The sequence below is a fragment of the Myotis yumanensis genome, unplaced genomic scaffold (assembly GCF_028538775.1).
Source record: "Myotis yumanensis isolate MYYU_CA2020_CCGP unplaced genomic scaffold, mMyoYum1.0.hap1 SCAF_22, whole genome shotgun sequence".
NCBI classification, from domain to species: Eukaryota; Metazoa; Chordata; class Mammalia; order Chiroptera; family Vespertilionidae; genus Myotis; species Myotis yumanensis.
In genome coordinates, this window is record NW_027223773.1 from 9523739 (window position 1) to 9544299 (window position 20561).

At 41.0% G+C, this 20561-nt stretch overlaps 1 protein-coding gene and 1 non-coding gene across 2 annotated transcripts in view; one reads left to right on the plus strand and one right to left on the minus strand.

Annotated features, from left to right (window-relative positions):
- USH2A (usherin) overlaps nt 1–20561 on the plus strand; it is a 398687-nt gene that overhangs the window by 58447 nt on the left and 319679 nt on the right. Inside the window, 4 exon segments of the mRNA XM_070401429.1 lie at nt 4787–4982; nt 8449–8675; nt 8677–9091; nt 15625–15808. Coding sequence (XP_070257530.1) covers nt 4787–4982; nt 8449–8675; nt 8677–9091; nt 15625–15808 — 1022 coding nt within the window.
- LOC138999382 (U6 spliceosomal RNA) lies at nt 4371–4477 on the minus strand. Its single transcript, XR_011469377.1, has one exon. It is a non-coding gene; the product is annotated as a U6 spliceosomal RNA (small nuclear RNA).

Consider the following 20561-nt stretch of genomic DNA (forward strand, 5'->3'; position numbering starts at 1 on the left):
CCTGGGTTGCGGGCTCCATCCCCAGTGGGAGGTGTGCAGGAGGCACCTGATCAATGGTTCTCTCTCATCATTGATGTTTCTATCTCCCTCTCCCTTCCTTTCTGAAATCAATAAAAACATATTTAAAATAAAAAAGAAAGACTTGAAGATTTGGGCATAAGTCATGTGGTCTCATTCAGAGACTTCAGGAGAAATGAGTAGTGACATTTCTCTTGCAGCTGGGAAGCTGATGGAGAGGCCCAGCTACAAAGGATAAGAACAAAGGTGCTGGGGTGTAAATTGGAAAAGAAGGGGAGAATGGGTCTGAGCTTGATAGGAAGGTTCACACTGAACAGTTATCCGAGGGAGATGAGGTGGCTCCCCCTAGGTCACCCCACCTTAATGGGGTGGAGCAGAAATTCAAAGCCCGAGGGCAACTTAAGGTTTGGGACCCTGGGTCTTCCGTAAAGGCAGCTCCACAGCCCGTTGCTAAACTGCCTGTTTATGCCCACTGCTCAGAGGTAGGAAGGCACATGCCCATTTGATTTGGGAGCATTATGCCAGGTCTGATCATAAATACTTAGGAAATAACAGTGCGCATATCATCGGGTGTCCACATCATTTCTCGAAAGCGATATAACTGTCAAATGAAGAGTAGGGTGATGTCGAGGCATTCCTGTGGCTCCCTGGGCACTTAATACATGCCAGGCGTTCAGCTCATTATCTCACACACAAGCTAACCAGTGTGTCAAGGTACGTTTTAAAAGCCTGATTCATTTATTTTCCTTATCATCTCAGATGGACGTCTTCCTCTCTCAAGGTTTGGAATTTATATTTTCACTGGTCCCGTAGACTAACTCTGTAGTGAGCAGCCATTCTGCTGTGTAAGTTCACAGCAACCCGACAGTTTTACCCAAATAAAACAAAATCAGTATCGTTAAACCGAAAGAGTTAACTCTCCTAAAAGCATATTTCTACACAACATTAACTACAGACATGGAAAATTCATTTATTCATGTTAGAAATATTTTTAAAACGCCATTGTGAGATCCTTCATTTTGATAAAGTCCTACCATCATCTTGTTAATAAGCACTGTATTAATTTTGCAGCAAATTACAATAAGACCGTGCACTGTATGGCTGTGCCATTCAGCTGACATTTATGAAATGCTCTAATTTAACATGGTGACATCTATTACATGCATCTTTTACAAGTTAGAGATAATAATCTCTGAGCGAAATAGACCTAAACCAGCCAAAAAAAAAAAAAAAAAGGAGGGGAGATGATGCAATATGAAATCATTCCCCTTTGAGAAGTAGCACTATAATTATTATAACCACTGCTGGGAACGGCGCGTGTGGGGAACCTCTTTATACTCCTTCCGTCTTGACCACTCACAAGACTGAGAAAAAATGTGTTCCGTTCCTACCGTCGTTTTGTTTGAGCGCGCCTCAGGATGTTGCCCTTTGAACACCCCTTGGAGATGATGGTGGGCAAGCCCCGCCAGCCATTTCTGGGAAACGCCTTTCGAAAGGGGCGGGGGACTGTAAAATCCCACCGGCCTGACGAATGGCAGGCATTGTAGAACGGCAAAGAAAAGGCATCTTGGTTTTCCACCCAGTAGCAGCCTTTCTTCTCCGATGAATGTTTTCGACAGCTGAGCAAGATGATAAACAGCCGTATCACAAAAACGCTTAAATGGAAACAAGTATGGTGATGTACGTCATTCACCGGGCGTTCTGCAATGCATGGCATTTATATGTGGCAGAAACCACTGCAGATCCATTTATTTATTTTGCAAGCGGAATGAGCACCTTGCAAAGGTAGCCTGTTACATTAATGTGGACTTTTCTTCTCTGGAGAGGCAGAAGCTTAAGGAATGAAATCATTGTATGTATCCCAAATATACATAGTAATTCTCAGGGTCTACATCCTAGGGCTGAGCAGGCTCCTGGCAGGGAGGATACACTGTAGATGGATGATAGGTAGATGCTGGTGGTTGGATTGACAGGCAGATGATAGGCAGGCCTGCATATACTTTTCCTTAGAAGCACCAATGATGCTGCAAGTGAATAAGCATTTTATTCGTGCTCTTTTTAAAACCAGTTAATTTCTAGAATTTTCCTTCAGATGCTCAGTAGGAGAAATTCTCCACTACTGACTCACTTCACAAGCTCTCTGTTTCTTGGATGCTCAGTGCTGGGTAAGGATGGCAGTGCAGGCGGAAGGAGTGGTGGGAGCCAGGAGGTATCACTCAGGTAGCGTGACATTACGACTCAGGGTGCACGCCGTGCCATTGGACGTGATGTAGCATTTGTGGAGTGACACTGCGAATGAGTCTCAACAGAGAAGAATAGGAGTCTAAGCATTTGTATGGGAGAGAAGTCTGGAGTCACCTCTGTGAAAGAAAAGAATATTCTCAAGAATCTACTCATCGATTAGAAGATATTTTTGGCCCTCGTTTGTATCTCTTTTCTGCTCAGACAAAACCCTTCAAATCAAATTCAGTTTCCAGGGTAGGTTTCCTGTTCTTAATCTTCTGAGTTCAAGTTCTGACTTTGTTTGGCATCATCACTGTCACCTCATTGGCTCTTAGTGAGTTCTGGGGGAAGATGTAATCTATGGACCATCAGATGGTTTCTACCACCTGCCAGATGAGTGCTTAGGAAGGCACGTGGTTCTGCTATTTTTCAAATGTTGCTTTAAATTACTTATAGTTTGGTGTCTGTTACATAGAGAACCTCTGTGCTCACCTATTTACTAGTATTGACCTTTAAATGATGCCTCATATTTTTTAAACACAAAAGCGGTGTTCTCACACATACACACACACACACACACACACACACACACACACACGCACACACACAATGATCCTGTATGGGTTATTCGATGTCTTGATTTCACCCTGAAAGAATTCCATCTCTTAATGTGGAGGGTAGTTAAGAAAGCTGACTCGAATGATCACTGAAGAATCCTACTCTTTCCTCTTGCCACTGATGTCCCCGCCAACCTCATTGTTTCAGTCGTCACACAGTTGACTGTGCGTACCCACCATGGTCACATGCCTGGGATGGTAGACTCTTTCAGGATGGTCGGAAATGGCGAGGCCCTGAGTGTGATCACAAGGTAATCTATAGCCACCGCTAGCCAGCGTCAGTGCTATTCACAGAAAGTCAGTAAGCAGTAACTGGACTGCGTGGCTGATTCTTCCATCTGCATCCAGCGTCCAGAGATAGGCCACCGCCTCGACCTTCCTGGGGACGAGCGCTTGTCCCCTTGCTGTCCAATTAGTAGTTTACACCAAATAGAGTGAACGTAGCGTGGTGGTTATGAACGTGGATTTGGAAGTTACGCCACTTACAGCTGTCTGGCCCCCAGTAAGTAACATGATCTGTCTAAGGTTTGGTTTCCTCTTCAGTGAAATGAGGAGTCGGGCATTTCATAAATGGTAACATGACTAAAACTGCTGCTGCTGTGGAGTTTACATTGTAATGTGGCTTCTTCCTTCATTCTTGTCCCTGTTTTCAAGTTGGAATTGTGCACGAATGTCTGATGAATCCCCGTTGGCTGTTCTAGTCTATAATGAAATGAGAAAACACCTCTGAACTGGACTTCACACTCTTTTTTTATGTATGTTCATTCTCAAATGAGCAGCCCAAAGGAGAACAAATACAGTTTTACCTGGCAGTACTCTAAAGCATTTACCTTTTTCACATCTTTTGACCACAATGTAAATAATCTAAATGTACTGAATGTGATTAAGGCATACAGCAAATGAACCATAAAAATGCTGAAACATCCCTAAAAGCAGGATTGTGTAAAAAAAAAAAATGTTCCGTACAAAATGACACTATTAACAAAGACCTTTATTTTAAGGTTGTTGAAACCTTGAAGGGATACTATTAGTAGAGCAAGATCTTCCCTTAAATTAAGCATCTTGTGTGTGTAAAACAAGCTTAGATAATAAACGAGACAGCAAATGAGAGGCACGGAACAGAGAGGTCGAGTTGTAAAGACTAAATTAACTGCTGTCTCTTCTCTATTTCGGTCTCCACGTGACCGACCACATTTGGATTTCTTCTTTTTTTAATTTTTATTTATTTCTTGCTAAAAGTATTACAAAGGGTATTACATATGTGTCCTCCCCCCGCCCCGCCCTTGACAATCCCCTGCCCTCCCTTACCCCCCAGTGTCTTATGTCCATTAGTTATGCTTATATGCATGCATACACGTCCTTTGGTTGATCTCTTACTCCCCTCCCTCCTGCCCCCCAACCCTCCCCGCCCTTCCCACTGCAGTTTGACAATCAGTTTGAGGCAGCTCTGCCTCTGTATCTATTATTGTTCAAAAGTTTGTAATGGTCTTTATTATCCATGAATGAGTGAGAAAAAATATGGAACGCTTCACGAATTTGCGTGTCATCCTTGCGCAGGGGCCATGCTAATCTTCTCTGTATCGTTCCAATTTTAGTATATGTGCTGCCGAAGCGAGCACCACATTTGGATTTCTTTATGGGGTACTCAGTGCTTACTTCCACGGTTCCCTTTAGCCACCTACTACTGACTTCTACAGGGTTTATTTTCATCCAGTTCCATATATTCACCCTGCTGAGGAGTCCTATGTTTTTTTTGTGTGTGTGTTTGGGGGGGGGGGGGGCGGACACACACACAAACACACCCCTTCTTACCTTCTTGTCTGTCTAACACTTAAAATTTTTTTCTCCCTCCCCACCTTGTACCTAATGAGCAAATGATCTAAAAATAGATACGTTCATCATTCTACAAAATATTGTATCTTCCCTAGATGGGAGGCCAGTGTGATTGTAAGCGACGCGCTTCTGGCAGGAGGTGCAATCAGTGCCAGGATGGGTTCTTCAACCTGCACGAGCTGGATCCTGACGGCTGTAGGCCTTGCAACTGCAATACCTCAGGGACGGAGGATGGAGATGTTACCTGTCACCCACATTCAGGCCAGTGCACGTGCAAAGCAAATGTTATTGGTATGTGAAACGCAGGCGTTTCAGTCACATCTCCATTGCCATCTGGAATAAAATCCTCTATTTGATTTCTTAACGGAAGAGTAAAGCAAATCTCCTTGCTCAAGGCAAGCTGGAAAAGGGGGGCGGAAAAACACAATCTGAACGAAATTAACTGTCTAAAATGATTGAATTAGTAATTCTATCAAACTTCCGCTGGAAGCTTCCTTTAATCAACCCTTTAGAAGTTTCTCAAGTCGGTAGCCACTGTACTTCACATGGTCCCATACTAATAAGTCATAGAAAAATATAATTTGCTTACCGCATAGATGTTTCTTTCAGAAAATTAGCACTTTTTCAAAATGGTTTCTACTTAATGAGTTCTAAGCAAATGATTTCCCTGCTAGTTTTCTTAATAGACCAAAATAAATGGATTTTTTTTCAAAATATTCTGTGCTACAGGGTCCTTTGTGATAAATCTTTCCATATTTTCCTATTATATTTCTTTGAACTGTTCCTATGAAATGCAAAATAAGTCAACATAACTCCACAGATCATGTATATTGCTAGGGTTAGTTATAAAGGGCCACATAATTTTAATTTTGTAATTCAGTGCCAAGCTGATTATAATAAACAGCCACCGTCAGTGTTATTTATCATTTTTTTATACGAGACGTGCTTTTTTGTTTGTTACTCCCACAGGTATTTTTCAGAAATTAGATTTGATTATAGCAATTTATTACATCCAACATTTTTGAGGGGAACCACAGCCACATAAGGACAAAATTTATCAAGTGCCCAAAATACGCTGTGTACATAATGCACTTTGAAATTTTGATATATGAGAATATTATGTGCGGAAAGTTTCCTGATGAAGTGAGTCTTATATTGTAACTGAACATGTCTCAGTTCATATAGGAAGTTTAAAAAAGACCTTTGCCTTTCTATTGTCATTCAAGTCTTCCATCGTTTTTCTAACATTGACCTGAACCTAATAATAAAATCATGCCTAACAGTCTCTCTCTCTCACACACACACACACACACACACACACACACATACGTACACACATACATATGAACATAGCATTCTGAATAATAATTTCATTTGTTATGTAACACTAAAATGGATTTTTATATAGATATAAATACATCATTTTATTAATTCAGCTAGATAAGCATTTCATTTTAATTTAATAAGAGAGAATATGGGTGTGTTTAATGGTATGACACTAGGCTTCTCTGGTTTAGAGAAATATTATATCAGAATGTTAATGTAACTAGCCCTTATGCACTTCAAACATACAGAAACTAACTCCAAAGAAGCTGGATAAACAACTTGTACAGGGAAGCACACTTTGTGTAAGTGTTACCTGGGATGCTGAAGGAATTCTAAAACCTTTCAATTCATCTCTACGGCATCCTCTGTTCTTTAATGTGAGATATATTTTAAATTCAAAATGTGAAAACGAAACTTCAAGAAAGGCCTTTAAAGACAATGAAATAGTTATTTCTCTATACAATGGAGTCTTTCTCCTGGTGGTTAGGTTCCAGAGCTTAAGGAAGAAAAAAATCAAAATTTACTATTTACTTAGAATTTGTTATGACCTTCCTACCATTTACCTATTTTACTGGTTGATCGAGATAGTTTTCTGCAGGAAAATATAAATATATAAATAAATATATATCAATATATGTATTTGAAGATGAAATCACCATTTTGATATTATTTCTAAAGTTATTTCTGCACATTTAGTATGTTTAATAAAAATATAATCTCCATATGCATGATTTTTTTTCCTAAGGGGAATTAATAAGTAACCTTATTCAATTTTACCTTGTTAATAATAAAAAAACACACACGCACACGCAAAAAAACAGAAAATACAAGTGTGTGTTGTATATGCTTTGGAAAGCAAACAGAGTTAACAAAACTGTTAAATCTCACTAATGATTCTATCACCAGTAAAATACATTAGCACCAATAATTTTATTAAAGTAGGTCATTCATCTAGAATAAAAAGGGAGAAGAATGTGAATTAAATGCCAAGTGTGCTAACTCGCCTGTACTTGTTAACACGAATGTGATGCCCTGTAGGCCTTCCCAAGTATCGTTAGGAATAGATTACCTGTCAGGAATATGTATGGCATATTCAAATAAGCACTGCGCATATTTTTAAAACTGATATGATATGAATCCATGTAGACCAATTTTAATAGTTCAAAATGAGTCATAATTCTTGTTAACAATACAGTTATTTTTAAAATTTGCAGCAATAGTGGCCCTTTTTTATTTTCCTTATTGAAATTAAATGATATGCCTTAGGTGAGTCATTCATCACTGTTAAAGAACTCGCCTTCCATTGGAGTTCTTGAATTTTTATTCATACATATACATATATATTATGCATCTCCTTCCTGCTCAGGAAATGCTTTTCTACATATGAGTTCCTGAGTGTGTTTTTGACTGTTATTTTAGTACTAATTTTTTTTATTGCTACTAAAGCTTAAAATAAATGTTTCAATTGATTCAGCCCCACAGAGTCTGTTATTTAAATTCATGGATAGGTGAAAGCTATCTAAGGAAAGTATTTTGCATCTCAATGTTTACTATTTAACAATGTTTTTATTATTTTGCCGTGTAATAGTCTTTTTAAAAGTAACCTAAGTTGTCAGAGATTTAAGTGTAGTTGCTAAAACGTTTTTCCCCTGTTTGTGAAATGTACATATGTACTTCTTTAAATAGGAGTAATCTAAACAGAATTTATTTAGTGTTTAAAGAGGTATGTTCTGAATCATACAATATGACAAGCAATGTGATTGCTTTATGAGCCAAGGAGAGCATAATTTATTTTAATTGAAAGTGATAAAATATAGGAGCATATAAAAGCATTGAAATAAAAATTGCTCTGGATAAGTTTTATTTATATTAATTATTGAAATGTGTGATATTTAGGAGTAAGTATATATATTCTGTTATCACCAAAATAGTTATCAGCTCAACGTTTTTAGGGGGTTCTGATTTCTAGGAAAATAACTATGCTGTTCTTCTATATGACTTTGAGAATGAGTTTCCCCCTCTATTGTACATTTTAAATGAACATGCTCTGTTAATATAAAATAAGTAAAAATGATAGTTTTAACATAGCTTTTAGTTTTAAAATAATAGTTTTAATATTCATTAAAGAGAAGAGTTCTGGTATGTGTAATAGAGTGACATCTGCATTGAGCATTTCTTTTTGCATTAAGCAATATAGTAAAAGTTAACAAAGCACCATACAAAATCAAAGTTGCATCGTCACCAGATTAAGTATCGCCGTCCTATTTGGAGTCCGTGACTAGCCCTCCATGGCATTACTTGTGAGAAATCGCCCAACATTTGTGTGTGCATGAAATGCCAGCGTTACCATTGCTTGGGGTTCAGCTACCTTGAAAGCATGCTAGCATCATTTTCACATTTTCCTCTTTTTAAAAACAAATTCCACCTCTAGGGCTCCGATGCGACCGTTGCAGTTTTGGATTTAAATTCCTCCGGAGTTCCCATGATGGTGGGTGTGAGCCCTGCCGGTGTAACCCCTTCGGCTCAGCGAGCAAATGCTGCGACCCTCTGTCGGGGCAGTGTGAGTGCAAGGCAGAGGCCAGCGGACTCCGGTGTGACACCTGCCGGGAGCACTTCTACGGGCTGGACGTCACTGGTTGCAAGGCCTGCGCCTGCGACCCCCGCGGGGTCCCTGCCCGGGACGGTCTGTGACGCTGGGACAGGGCAGTGCCGCTGCAAGCCCCGCGTTGGAGGGAGACAGTGTGATGGATGTTTGGAGGGATCCTTCTACCTCCAGCAGAATAACTCTTTCCTTTGCCTGCCCTGTGACTGTGATAAGACGGGGACAGTAAATGGCTCTGTGCTGTGTGACAAATCAACAGGACAGTGTCCGTGCAAATCAGGAGTAACAGGTCTCCGCTGCAGCCAGTGCCAGCCTCACAGGTACAACCTGACCGCGGGCGACTTCCAAGGCTGCCAGGTGTGCGAGTGCGACTCCGCGGGGACGTTACCCGGGACCACGTGTGACCCAAGTAGTGGCCAGTGCCGGTGTTTGCCTAATCGCCAAGGAAGAAGGTGTGACCAGTGTCAACCAGGTAGGAGGGAATTGTGCTGCCTTCTCAGGGCGCCGTGGCCTTTCCTTCTTTATTCCATACCGGGCCATTCCTCTTTCTTACTCTGTTGAGGCCTCTAAAAATTTACCCCACAGCGTCAGTGTTGAGTTTATATCTTTATACGGCACAGATACAAGTGCTCAATCTACTCAAGATCATGTGGCACGTTTGACCCTTTAGATGAATGCCAGCCAATGACATTTCAGAATTGAGTCTTACTGGTACTTAATTTCTCAACTTGAACTGAAGAGAGTGGAAAGGAGGGAGGGAAGAGAGGAGAGAGACAGAGAAAGAAACATCAACGAAAGACACCTGGATCGATTGCAAGGGCCGACACTAACCACTGAGTATGCTGGGCAATATTTCTTTGTTTTTGTTTTTTGTTTTGTTTTGTTTCTGGTCCTGCATTCTTATAGCTTCAGGAAGTATGTCGAATTTATCTCTTACTGTTAAATTTACATGGACAAAGAGAACACCCTTATCTTGAAGTATCTTTATCATAAGCAGGCGCTTCAAGGAGCCAGCTCTGCAGTAGGCACACTAAAACGCATGGCTGGAATATTTCATTCTGTGTCTTTAAACACATCGGAGAGACCGGTCACATACTACGGGGGCCGGGGGACACCAAGCTGCAGTGTGTGAGCAGTGGGGCGTGGGGGGCGTGAACTGGCCAGGCTGAGGACTCCTGCCTGCCTCTTTCATCCGTAATTGTAAATGTTACTGGCCTGCAGTAGACGGCTGCACATAGATTCCTGTCCCCCTTTCTTAAAAAACATTATTAAAGAAGGTGTATGTAATGAAGCCTCATGTATTATTCACCTAACCTTACGGGGATGTACAAGGAAGAGGCTTAATTCAACTAAAATTTATAGGCAATTTGTTAAAGCAGCAGCGCACATTAGAAGGTACATTAGAGCCCCATTGGTTTTAATATGCCATTCAATAACTTGAGCAGAGGTTAAAAATGCAGCTTAACCTCCATTAAGTATTTTAAAAATGCTTTAATTTAAAATTATTTGGAGTGTGTGTACATATATGAATGTACACATCCCCACGCTAATAAATATGGCACTAAGGATGTGTTCCCGGCGCGCGTTCCTGTGCCGGGTGACCTCGTCGCGTGCAGCTGCAGGCACTTAGTCAGAGGCCAGGCCGGGGTAGCCGGGGAAGGATGGCACCCGCCGTGACCCGCCCGTGTCCTTGGGAACCGGAGGCAGCGAGGGTTTACCGAGGACTCTGCAGCTTCGGAATAAAATAAAGGCTAATTTATAATGGAAACAGCTCCACATGACACGTTGTGTGCTAATAGGACCGTTCCTCATGCTTTGCTCTGGTGTTTAGTTTTGCTTTTGTTTTATGATTCTTTATGATTCATACAGACTATTAGAAAGTAATGTCTACCCTAGCCGGTGTGTCTCAGTGGATAGAGCACCGGCCTGCAGGCCATCTCAGATTTTAAGGGGTCACGGATATTCATCCATCCATCCACATACCCATCCATTCAGCCTTCCATCCATTTTACTCACATATTCTTGTTTTTGGATAGACAATCTTTTGGATACATTACTCCATACCAGGGAGGATGCTGTATGCTGATGTAAGATATACAGTCATAAATATATTAAACTTACGGTTGTATAAAGGTCTGTGGTTTAGTAGGGGAAACTGACTTGTACGTAAATACAACAGTGTGATTACTACAATATTAGAAATGTACGATATAAAGAACTAGAAAAGAATAGAAAAGGAAACAGACTGATTAATTCTTCAAGGATAGGGGTATAGAGAGCTTAGACAAGAAAGTGATTTCTGAGCTGAGTTTGATAGCAAAGAGAGGTTGGTAAGATACTCAAGGAGAGTACAGCCAAACAGGAAGAAAAAAAGGGGAACAGAGCATTCAAAAAGCATATTTAAACTAATTGAAAAGGAGTTTAGAAAAATCTTTTCAATAACAGAAAGTATACCTTGTAATGAATGATATGAACATATATTTATGCATTTATTGATGTTTGGTCAAGTCTATGAGTAATTTTAGCATTTTTATTTTCTTAAATGTTTTTATTGATTTTTTTAGAGATAGAGGAAAGGAGAGGCAGGGGAGAGAGAGAAACATCAATGATGTGAGAGAATCATTGATCAATTGCCTCCTGCATGCCCCTTACTGGGGATCGAGCCCACAACCAGGGCATGTGCCCTGACCAGGAATTGAACCTTGACCTTTTGGTTCCTAGGTCAATGCCCAACCATTGAGCAACACCAGCTGGGCCAGACTAGCATTATTTTTATATAAAACTACCAAATGGAAGAAAATTATTACTGCCTTAATGTGAAGATTAGCATCATCTACGCTACTTTATTCTGAAAATATTGATTTGTAAAACCGTATCTAAGTTGGTCTTTTGTTACCTGACATAGGGGAGCCACAAATTCCTCCGTAGACTCTTCCCTTAATATTGTGTCCATTCTCTGGCTTACGCTGAGAGTCGTTACTTCTAAATGGCTTATAATTAGCGCTTAGCCTCGGCTCTGCCCTCCTTTTTGGAATAAGGCCTAGAGGTTAAACTTGTTTTCTTTCTCCCATTTTAAGACCTCAGTAAAGCCTAGTTGTTCATGGTCCTCGGGAGGAACATTGCCAGGAAATGGGCTCTTCTTTTATGCCCAGGACAGGTACTGTGTTGTGCAAATAGCCACGACAGGAGATAATACCGGCTGTCTGGCTAATAACTTTGAACTCGAAGCATTCTGTAAACCTTCTCCAAGATAAAGCAACGGGATTTTATGATCCGGGTGACTTTTTTGCTTTAGCTGCAAAACACATTGTTTCCCACAGGAGACTAGTCTTGCTTGGGACCAGGGGTTAGCTGAAATAAAACTGGGGACGATAATAACCTCCAGAGGGCTGATGTGTGCCACAGACATGTACACTCGCAGCTCTACGCAAGGCATACGGGCATGGCATTGGCCTAACGACTGGGCTTCGAGTTAAGTATGCGGCACAGAATCACTCGTGGAGAGAAATCTCAAAGAGATCAGTGAAAACGACACAGACACAAAGATGGGGAACATACAGTGGAGTTAATGGCGGGAGATCAGAAACGCATTGAGTTCAAGGCGAGACATTAAGGTCAGTTATCTTTGAGCTGCACCCAGGAGTTGAAGCTGAGGGAGGAGGGAAGGGGAAATGGTGTTTGCTACAGTGAGAAGTCATAAAGGGAAAGGTAATGGTCTGTTCTGGTAAGGCAAGAGGTAATCATTGGACAGGAAGGTACCGGTGTCATCCTAATTAGAACTGCTTAAAAATGGGACAACTGAGATACTGGTGGGATTAGCCTCTGTAATCATGCTCCTGAGAGGAGGAGGGGAATTAACCCCCGACAATTCCTAGCTAATCTTTTCCTTGGAGCTCTACCTCCAGGTTGCAGCCCCCTGAGGTGTTTTAATACCTTTTTTGTTCTTCTCTGCGTGCTGTCTCTGCTTTTTCCTACAGCACTCTTTATTCTCCAAAACATGGGCATCCCAATCTTCTGCACCAGAATGGACCCTCCTGGTCCTTACAGAGTTATCTAAGAAATCATTTCTTATAAAAATTATCCTTAATCGTTCTAGAATTCTCTGTGGCTCAAAGCTATTGCAGTAAGTCTAAGTTAATTCTGCTTCTAAGTATCTCTGCTAATGTGCAATTTATCCAAATTGAAGAGCTGTTAGTACATTCATGATGCTGTCATCATGGGTTTAAGGACCTGGGTACCTTCACAGGAAGAAAAGTACACAGAATCACAGCCACAGTGATCCTGAATCCCCAATCAAAGTCTCCCAAATGTGTGACTGTGGTCACATGATGAATCAGATGCGAGTATACACGTTAATTGGCATGGCCATGTGTTATTTCTGGAAAAATGCATATGTATAGAGAGAATTGCTGTCATGGATGCAAAGAAGCAAATGACATAGTCTAGTTGTAAATGACAATAAAAGTGACAGTATTTGTTCTTTCCAACTGAATGGCACATATTTGGAGCTTCATTTTTCATTTTCCTTGAGCTCAAACTTTTCTATTTTATTGTTCCCGAAGCTTTGTAAGAGAGACTATGCAGGGACTAGAAGATAAGCCCATTGGTGATGGCTGTGAAAGAATGGCTATTCTCAATGAGAGCCTTAAATGAGTCTTGCAGTGTTGCAATCACCTTTTGTTCCTCCCTCAAGAATAGGTAACACAGTGTGGATTCACTCAGTGCGCATTCTCTCTCTTCTCTCTTCTCTCTCTCTCTCTCTCATCGATATTTTGTATCTTTAAATGCGTGACCATGACAATTGTACAATTCCTTTTCATTTGCCAGAACTTTATTCGTTAGAATCCCTCTGCAATCCCTCCCCCTATTTTTTCATCAAAATTTCTTAATATCATGCATGTACTTGTGTGCGTGCATATGTGTACATATGTATGTACATATGCATATACATGCACAAACACACGTATCAGCACCAAGAGTGGTTTCTCTTTCATTTGCCTACTCCATCATTTAAATGCCCAGTCCCCTTTAATTTTATAACTGTGGACTTCCACCTTCTAGGTCCAAGACATTTGAAGTAGCTTGAAAATATTTTTGAATCCTTCCTTTTTTTGCAATAATAAAAATAGATGTATACTTAATTTAAATTATGTGGGATTAAAAATATAGTACTTGTGGGAATTAATGCCTCTTTTAATAATTGGGTATTGCCCTAGCTGGTTTGGCTCAGTGGATAGAGCATCACCCTGTGGACTGAAGGGTCCCGGGTTCGATTCTAGCAAAGGGCATATGCCCGGGTTGCGGGCTCGATCCCCCATAAGGGGCGTGCAGGAGGCAGCTGATCAATGATTCCCTCTCATCATTGATGTTTCTATCTGTCTCATCCTCTCCCTTCCTCTCTAAAATCAATAAAAACATTAATAAAAAAATAATAATTGGGTACATTTTTGCCTACTTTGTGACAAACACTGTGCTGGCTGCTGGGGAGACAGAGATGAGCTAATCCGTTGTGGTTCCTGCCTTCATGGAGAAAACAATCTGGTGGAAATGAGATTATAATTTTCATGAGATTCCAAAGGAAATAAATAGGATGCTGTGAAGCTGTAACAGGCATGCCTAAGCTGGCATAGGTTAGGTTCCTCAAGGAAGTCACAAGACCTGTTGTGTGTAGGCATGAGCTAAACAGAAAAGGGAGTCAAAGTCATTGCAGCTGGAAAAGGCTGTGAGGTACCAATAGAAGAAGGAAGCATGGGGCAGACTGAGCTAGTGATGAGCAGCGAACTGAAGCTGGAGAGAGAGGTGGGACCTGCATGGAGGATTAAAGTCCATGTTAGGGATTTTGGTATTTTATTCCTAAAAAAATAGAAAGTCATTAAATTTCTTTAAATAGAGGAATGAAATGTTGAAATTATACTCGGAAAAAGGCTGTTCCAGCTACAATATGAAGAATAGACTGAGGGGGACAGGAAAAATAGCATTAGATGAGGTAACCTCAAACTGAGATGCCTGGGTTTGAATCCCAATTCTGCTGTTTGTTAATGCTATCATTTTAGGAAAGTTTGTTCTTCTTTCTTACCTCCAATATTATAATTTACATAACAGATATAATAATAATGCCTGAATTAGTAGCATTGCTGAGAGAACCAATTGAGGTCATGAATATAAAGCTCTTATCATTCATCATGCCTCTGGGATACAGTGTTAACTATGAAAAACTGGGTGGTGACTTTAACCAGGAAGGTGATAACAGGGGTGGAGAGTAGAGTAAAATTCTTAGAAGACAAGACCCGTTGACTTGGTAATTAGCTACATGAAGCGATGGCAAGTGAAGGACCCAAGCTAGTTGCCAGTTTTAACAAAAATACAGTATTTCAGATATATTAAACTTTATTTTTATTGTTGACACTATTACAGTGTCCCCATTTCCCCCCACGTTGCCCACCTCCATCCAGCCCCTGTTCCCCTCTGGCCTTCACCCCACTGTTGTCTGTGTCTGTGGGTTATGCATACATGTTCTTTGGCTAATCTATTCACCTTCTTTCATGAATTTCAGGTAATTTTTCAATATAAGCAAATATCAGATGGAACATACTTTTACTAAAAAAGTCATTGTTCATTAGGAATTCAAATTTAACTGGGCACCTTGTATTCTATTGGCTCTCCTAGCTAGGATGTTTCAGGGTTCTAGGTTGAGTATCTACAGAGAAGGCGAGGCCATTTGTTAAAATGAAGATGATTAAAGGAAGGCCATGAAGTAGGTTTTCAATGCACTGAGTTTTAGTTGCCTGGGTACAAAGATAGCAGGTACAATGCCAATCATCGACTCAGCCTCGCTTTGGTGATAGTTGACACAAGAGCTAAGCACAGCTATACGCACATTTGTACTGGGAATTCATTTAGTGCCCCTATAGAGTGTTCTATGTTTTGATGTAATCAAAATATGATCATTTAAAGAACAGACTGGCTAGGAAGCATATATAAAATATCGTCACTTTTTTATTCCAGGCTTTTATATCTCTCCGGGCAATGCCACTGGCTGCCTGCCCTGTTCCTGCCACACAGCTGGGGCAGCTCATCACATCTGTAACAGCCGAACTGGCCAGTGTGTTTGCCAAGATGCTTCCACCGCTGGGCTAAGTTGTGACCGTTGTAGGGACCTTTACTTTGGATTTGATCCTCAGATTGGGAGGTAAATATTTATGAGAATTCATAATTAAATATTTTTATTTAATTATATGTACAATGACTTTTTTTATAACCAACAGTGATCTTTTTTGGGCAGTATCTTTTGTAAAATGCAGTGTTTTCTGTCCTGCTTAGTTGATTGATGTATTTTTGATTCTTTGATGCCAGTGTTTATTAGACATAATGGTAATTCTTCAATATTTCCTAGAGTCCCAATATATATTAGTAGATTGTCATACATTGATAGATATACCCAATATTAGGGCCTGGGGATATTAAACTTGATAAAATCCTTTTCCCTCAAAGAACTTACAGTTTGAATGTGGAGAAAGACAGGTAAAGAAATATCCCTAGAAGGAAACACACACACACAATATAAGGGCTAGAATAGGTAACATGTATATCTATATTTTGTTTTATGTGGCCCCCGAATTTATTGCTTACTTATTAATTTACTACACCCATTTATGTTGCCCTTACCTTTCTAATTTAGAATGAAAGACTGGCAGATAAGAAACTTATCTTTATATTCAGTGATATGATTTCCCCCCGTGTGTAAAGTACATTCTGAAAATAAATTAATCACTTTTCAAAGTTACACCGTCTTTAATGTTCTTCCCATTTCCTGTATATCTGTGGGCATTTACTTTCATGCATTTGTGGTCATTGCTGTATTTGTGAAGATGAGCTGGAATGCTAATTCCGTGCGGGTTTCTTTTTCTCCAGGTTAGTTTATAAATTTATCTTGGGTTGGGAGTATATCCATTAATTCTTTGGTGTTCTGTCTCCAAGCAACTAGTATGTGTTTCTCATAAACCAGTCAAATCTGTTTCTCCGTGTGTGTGTGTGTGTGTGTGTGTGTGTGTGTGTGTGTTTATAATTATAATTGGTAATTATTCAAGGGTTTGAGATTATTGGGCTCTTTTCAACACACTGTCCCCACTGCCTGCGTTTGGCCCTTACACTCTTCATTAACACCTCGATTAGAGTGTGGACAGGGTGACAGGTTAAATTACTAAAAGAGAACTCAAACCAGTTTATTTGGCTTTTTACTAAAATCCAATATGCTTAATTAAAAATAAAACACTCTTCCATGATATTTATTAAAACAATGTTTTGTTCTTACTACACAGCATTTTTTAACCCATGCTGCTGCACTTCAGTTACCATTAGTATATCGTTCTGTTAATCTGAGAGCATAATTCTCTCTTCTCTGCATTTTGGCTAAGATCGAGTGTCTAAGAGCATTACTGCTCTTTCTATTATGTGCCTCTTCTCTCATGCACTGGCTGGGGTGGGGGGCAGGGATTCACTGTACTGACACCCCAAAGCAGGCTGCTGTTGCTGGCCTCACACATGTGCAAGCTGACTTTTCATTGAGGTTGTTGGTACTGTCATGCGTTCCGCGTTGATCTCTGATCTCTGTCCCTCAGTTTCTCTCACCTACAGTTTAAGCGTAGTCACATGCATTGCTTTTCTGGTTGGTTGCTAATTACTTTTGCAACCCACAGGAACCCCAGCATTTTCTCTACTCAGGCTCCCTTAGACTTGGGGGTCACCCTTTTTACAGGCGCTAAGGCAGCACCATGCTGTCTCTCTTCCTCGTGGTCCTCATCTGATCATGAGACCTACACACCCCTCCTTGCCCTGTACCATACTGTTTCCAGTATTACAGTTTTGTAATGTATTTTGAAATCAAGAAGTGTGATGCCCCTAGTATTGTTCTTTTAGTAAAACCTGTGCTTTGCGATTTAAAATAACTGTAGGACTTTCTATAAGTTAAGAAAGACCAGAAAGGCCATGTTCCTGATTCACTTTGTAGCCATGTGACAGGCAGGGGCATTGCCCATACTGTACATTTAAAGGATCCTTGAGAGATGAAAGTAAAATTGATTTGTGGTTGCTTCTTAGGACTCATGGTTTCCCAATGTGCCAATTATTTTATGGTCCACCGTGTTTCTTAAAAATTAACTCTTCCTTTGACTTGCAAGCTCTTACTCCTGTGATTTGTTTTTCTATCTCTTATGCTGATCACTCCTGTTTATTGTGCCCCTTCAGAGTACATACGTAGGTGTATGATTTCACCTCAATACATGCATGTTAATGACTCTCAGAGTATTATCTGTTCAGATCTCTACCATGGCCTCCAGGCCAATGGCTAGCCCTCTTTCTGAGTTTTAAATTTAAATGTCCCTCATGCCTCCATTCTTAAATAGAGCCAACACAGAACTAATTTTTGACATTACTTGCCTTGCCTCCTACAAAAGTAGAAATTAAAAGTCTCATGCCATCTCAGTAAGAGGGACATACACCTTAAAGTCGCTGTTCAAGTCCCCACCACGCACCTGTGCGTGGGCTCCGGGTGCCCTCAGATCAGGCGGGGCTGGCTCTGATGTTGAGCCGCGGCTGCCCCTGAAAAGAGCCACCATATATAATGTAGCGTCTCTGAGAAGAACAGCAAGAATAAAGCCCCCCAACACCATGGGGGGCCCGAGACAATCAGGAGGACGTGTCCCCGGTGCGGTCGGTCTCAGGGAATGGCTGTGCCGGGAGCTGACCCTTCTCTGCCACTGATGGATGCTGCTGTCGCTTTCCGCTGTGACACTGATCATCCTCAGAGAAGAAATCCTCTGGCCCAGAAGGTCACAGGGAAAGACATTTCCAAATGTGACAGTGAGAATCGCTTGGCTTGATGCTTTTGCTCATCATTGAGAAGAGATACAAGTGGATTTTATTCTTTTTATGATTTTTATTCCCTTCCTGAATGATACTGAAGTCTCTTTGATGACTTCTGGTTGCTATTGTGAATATATACTAACAATGGCTATTTTGAAAATATGTACAAAGATGGCTAAAATATATGGGATTCCATCTAGTATAAAGAATTTTTGTTTCCTGAAGAGAAAAATTCATTGTCTCAATGTATACAGATATGCAGTTTAGGAAAAATATCCATTTATGCCCTGATGTGAAACTTTTTTTCAAAAAAAGAAAGGCAGTGAGCTAAAAATCAATTGAATACACCTCGAATCAGGTAATGTGGTAGGTGCTTAACAGGTATGAATTTATTTCATTAATTTCCAAAATTCTACAATGGATTATAAGTATTTTATTGTCAAGCAAGGAGAAGATACAAGTATCCCTTAATCAGTTCGGAAAAGAAATGGACTTTTTCATCTGCTTTTTCCATTCATATTTGGAGGGGGGGAGTCTTATTTAATCCTCCAGGAAATTTACTTATATCCCTTCCCTTCTCCACGTTCTCTTTAATGTACACCACTGTACTTCCTGAGTTTTGACTTTTTTTATACTCCAAAAGGCAAAATAAATTTAAAAAGTAGACTCTGCTCCTAAGCTGCAGCAACAACAAAAATGGCCCCAAAGCAACAGTAACAAGCAGGGAAACCACCCGCCTATCCTCACCCAGGGGTTCCTCCTCCTTCCCTCTACTTCTTCCCCAAGACAGGAAGGGGGCATGCTTTTTAAAAAGCCGACCCAAGTGCAGAAATCGCCTCATTTACCTCTGACACATAAAGCGAACCGGACACAATCAGTACCGAGAACAATGAAGAAAAAAAGTCTGTCCACTAAAAAAATCAATAAAGCAAAAAAAAAAAAAGAAAAAAGGATATGGTGTTTGTTGAAACCAAACACAATGAGACAAAAATGGGCCACCTTCCCCTCGTCTCTGTGGATAGTTAATACGCGTATGTGACAGGGCAGTCCCAGGCGCTGTCCCCAAGTTGACCTGTAACTAGGATTCCCCTTCCCACCACCCCTGGGACTTACCGTTTATCTGCTCCACCACCGTTTTTCTTGTATGTCATCCACTCATCACAACCCCTAAAGGTTTCCTCCCTGCTGACTTCTCTCTCTTAATTAGTTGTATTTTGTCTTTTTTTTTAAGCTTCAAATGGCCAGATGTATCACTCCTGTCTCTTCCCAGCAGACATACAACAAAACTGTAATTTTCCTCAGAGAGTGGGGAGTTGGGGTCTAGGCTGGCGAGGGAATCTAAAGGCTCCGACTTCGAAAACATGCAAGAAGTTCACTTTTTTTCTGTGACCAGATCATTGTTAGTTTTGCCGCCAACTTTCTCCACGTGGACACGACTTTATAGATTGGGTCCGGTCGCCGTTTCACATGCATCTATTCCAACAGCTGTCAATTGGATTTTTCTCTGAGAACCAGACCAGTGACTTCCCGTGGGTGGAAGCGGATCATTTTCATGTCCACGTATTTCCTTCCATGGTGTGGTCCAGGGATTATTGGGGTAGGGGGTTTCTCACAGATTCATGCCCCCCAGTGACTCTTGGACAGTGTCCTATCATGTGGGTGATGGGGTAAATGGGCCCACATGTGAGCAAGCCCCGGCTGGTGGTGCCAGCGTCCCCACAAAGACAGCAGAAGCGTGCAAGGACACGCGAGGCCTCTGCCTGGAGCTGCCACGGTGTTATTTTTGCCTCATCCTCTTGGCCAAAGCAAGTCCCAGGCCATGTGAGTATGGCTTTCAGCTCATACAAGAAGGTCTCTAAGCTCCAAATTCCTCATTTCAGTGCCAAGAGAATCCGGGTGCTGTTAGGCTGTGAAGAAGGAATACTAAGCACCTCCATTGCAGAAATGAAAGAGAATCTTACCCCGGGGAAACCAAGTCCTCTAGGGGGCGCTCTAGCTCTCCCGGGATCTGTGCCAGAGGACTCAACTGAGAACTCCCCTGGCCTGAGGGAGTCAAGGAAAGCCAGCCTTGGAGGAGAGGT